This window comes from Diaphorina citri, unplaced genomic scaffold (genome assembly GCF_000475195.1).
Source record: "Diaphorina citri unplaced genomic scaffold, Diaci psyllid genome assembly version 1.1 scaffold7753, whole genome shotgun sequence".
In the NCBI taxonomy this organism is placed as follows: domain Eukaryota; kingdom Metazoa; phylum Arthropoda; class Insecta; order Hemiptera; family Psyllidae; genus Diaphorina; species Diaphorina citri.
In genome coordinates, this window is record NW_007385129.1 from 1 (window position 1) to 3301 (window position 3301).

The following is a 3301-nucleotide window of genomic DNA, read 5'->3' on the forward strand; positions in this document are numbered from 1 at the left end:
ACTACATACCAAATTTCAAGTCTCTAGCTCATACCGTTCCCGAGATATTGTTAAACTAGACCGAAAACCGCCAAAAAGGGGTAAAATGTCGCCAACCAATGCACCCATCTTAACCGAAAGTTTCGTGTCGCATCCTTGTCACATTTGACAGCTACATACCAGATTCGTAGATTCGTAGAAGCTTAACCCATCCTTTAGGGCTGTTCGCCCCTACACCTAAGCCTCGGAGTGGGCTTTTTGTGTTTGGAGCATTGGAACTAGAGCCGACCCCAGAAGTCATTAGGCTCATATGGGATAAGGCAAGGGAAATATATATACTTGGCATTGGAACTTACTTTGCTCCGTCAAATATTCATATCAAACTTTCTTGACTTGGCGGGGCGGAGCGCTACCGCGCCACTTAATACCTAGATGAAAGCTAAGACGATACACATGAATTACATATTATGTACGAGCAGGTACCTACAATCCTACATATTTTTACATGAAACTTATTATTTTATGTACCTAGGTACATGTAGATGAAAGCATAACAAGATGTTGTGTTGTAATTAAAACATGCTTTGGGCTAGAGTGCATATGAATGGAAAGTGATGATGTACCTAATAGGTAGGTACATGTAGATGAAAGCATAACAAGATGTTGTGTTGTAATTAAAACATGCTTTGGGCTAGAGTGCATATGAATGGAAAGTGATGTTAACATGAAGATTTTGTAATTAAGTTTTCAATATTTAGGAGGATGACAACATAAAAAGCTACAACACATAGGTATACCCATAGATAGGTAAATTTTACGCGTGTTATTATATTAAAAAAATTGTACCTAGGTAGGTACATGTAGATGAAAGCATAACAAGATGTTGTGTTGTAATTAAAACATGCTTTGGGCTAGAGTGCATATGAATGGAAAGTATAATGTTAACATGAAGATTTTGTAATTAAGTTTTCAAAATTTAGGAGGATGACAACATAAAAAGCTACAACACATAGGTATACCCATAGATAGGTAAATTTTACGCGTGTTATTATATTAAAAAAAATCTGGTGTGAACATCACACGACTTTCCTTATCCTATTGAATGATGCTTATTTGAGTATTGTTTTACCCTAACTTGTACCATATCTCTAACCGTTTAGTCGGCATAGCTAAAAACCGCCAAAAAACGATCGAAATCCGTCCAAAAGCGGTCAAAATACCGCCAAGCGCAGCACCTATCTCAACTAAAAGTTTTCTGTTGCATCCTTGTCACATTTAGTGAACTACATACCAAATTTCAAGTCTCTAGCTCATACCGTTCCCGAGATATTGTTAAACTAGACCGAAAACCGCCAAAAAGCGGTAATTAGTGGAGGCAACTTGGGTTCAAGTGGAGCATCTGGGTTTAAATCTGAAAGTACAAGTGGAGGAGGACTTGGCTCTTTTGGATTGCAATCGACGCAATTAGCTTTGTCCGGAGGCAATGGAGTTGGAACAGGAGGGATAAAGCTGAGTGGAGGTGGTGGTAGTTTTGGACTTGGGGCGGGCAGCAATGGCGTGCATATAGGTTTGGGAGGAGGTAGTGGAGGCAACTTGGATTCAAATGGAGCATCTGGGTTTAAAATTGAAAGTACAAGTGGGGTAGGACTTGGCTCTTCTAGATTGCAATCCACTAACCAATATGCTTTGTCTGGAGGACATGGAGTTGGAACAGGAGGGATAAAGCTGGGTGGAGGTGGTGGTAGTTTTGGACTTGGGACGGGCAGCAATGGCGTGCATATAGGTTTGGGAGGAGGTGAAGGCTTAGGTTTCTCTGGTGGCCAATCAGGTAATGGTGGGGCAGGAATAACTGTGAGTGTAAATGAAGGAATGGGAGGACATAGGCATAAGCAAAGAGTGCAAGGTAGTGGCAGAGTGCAGGCAGGATTCTCAGGAGGTAACTTGCAAAGTTCTGGAGGTGCAGGTGGGTTCAGTGCAGGATTTGGTGGGGGAAGTTCGGGTGTTGAATTGGGTTCTGGCTCGGGACAGGCTGGAGGTATGGGGTTGAGTGTGGGCGCTTGCAAAGTTCTGGAGGTGCAGGTGTGTTCAGTGCAGGATTTGGTGGGGGAAGTTCGGGTGTTGAATTGGGTTCTGGCTCGGGACAGGCTGGAGGTATGGGGTTGAGTGTGGGCTTTGGTCAAGGGGGTTTGGGCGGGGGTTTAGGTTATGGGCAAGGCCAGTCTGGTTTAGGATACATGCAAACTGTACATGGCAATGGTGGGGGTTTAGGGATTGGACTGGCACCACATATTGGATTGGGATCTCATGTCTTAGGTTTGGGAATGGGAAGTGGTGGGATGGGAGGATTACTTGGAGGAGGAGAAATGCTAGGTGGAGGTGTAGGGAATGGAGGAGGTTTGCATGTTGTCGGAATAGGCCGACATTTACGAGGACGTTTGGGCAAGGTCTTAATGGGGTAATAAAAAAAAACTAGCAGTAGGAATAGGAAAAATCGCTGTTATAGAAATAAGAGCTCGATCAGAACATGTACCTACTAGTTGTACGATCATGTTGATTATGATTAGTGCTCATTTTTTATATTTCGTTTACCTACCTTCTCATTGTATTATAATACCCCCTTTGTTTCTACTAAAACGATGTTAGTTCTTTTCATTTTATTCTTCCCAGGCATATCTACCTATGTAGGTAGGTAGGTAGGTAGGTAGGGAGGATGTAATTTCCGGGAGTAAAATTCCTGCAGAAGAATAAAAACTATCTTTTATAAAAAAAAAAAAAAATTTGGGGGGGCATACCTACCGACCTACATACCTAGTTACCTATCTAAAGCCTATTTCGACGATACCTAGTGACCTACATACCTATCTAAAGCCTATTTCGACGATACCTACTGACCTACATACCTAGTTACCTATCTAAAGCCTATTTCACTCCTACCTATCTAAAGCCTATTTCGACGATACCTACCGACCTACATACCTAGTTACCTATCTAAAGCCTATTTCACTCCTACCTAGTTACTTATCTAAAGCCTATTTCACTCCTACCTACCTACCTAGATACCTATCTAGTTACCTATCTAAAGCCTATTTCGACGATACCTACCGACCTACATACCTAGTTACCTATCTAAATCTTATTTCACTCCTACCTACCTACCTAGATACCTATCTAAAGCCTATTTCGAGGCAATTCAAAGTGGAAACGGCTCCTTGGAGGTCAATTAGAACGCAATCTATCTTCCAGGAGGTTTTTTTTACTTTCTATTACTACAGTATAGCGGAGCTATACTAGTAATGAAAGTATTGCAATCGGTCCAAATTTT

The 3301-nt window shown here is 41.7% G+C and overlaps 1 protein-coding gene across 1 annotated transcript; it reads left to right on the forward strand.

The window, feature by feature from the left end:
- Nucleotides 1-1459: 1459 nt before the first annotated feature.
- Nucleotides 1460-2741, forward strand: LOC103522281 (glycine-rich protein 23-like; the record flags this gene model as incomplete). The annotated part of the gene is made up of 3 exons (XM_026832516.1): nt 1460-1936; nt 2053-2617; nt 2669-2741. Coding segments are annotated over 2 exons (863 nt in total), but the record flags the coding sequence as incomplete, so codon positions are not given.
- Between the last annotated feature and the right edge of the window lie 560 nt (nt 2742-3301).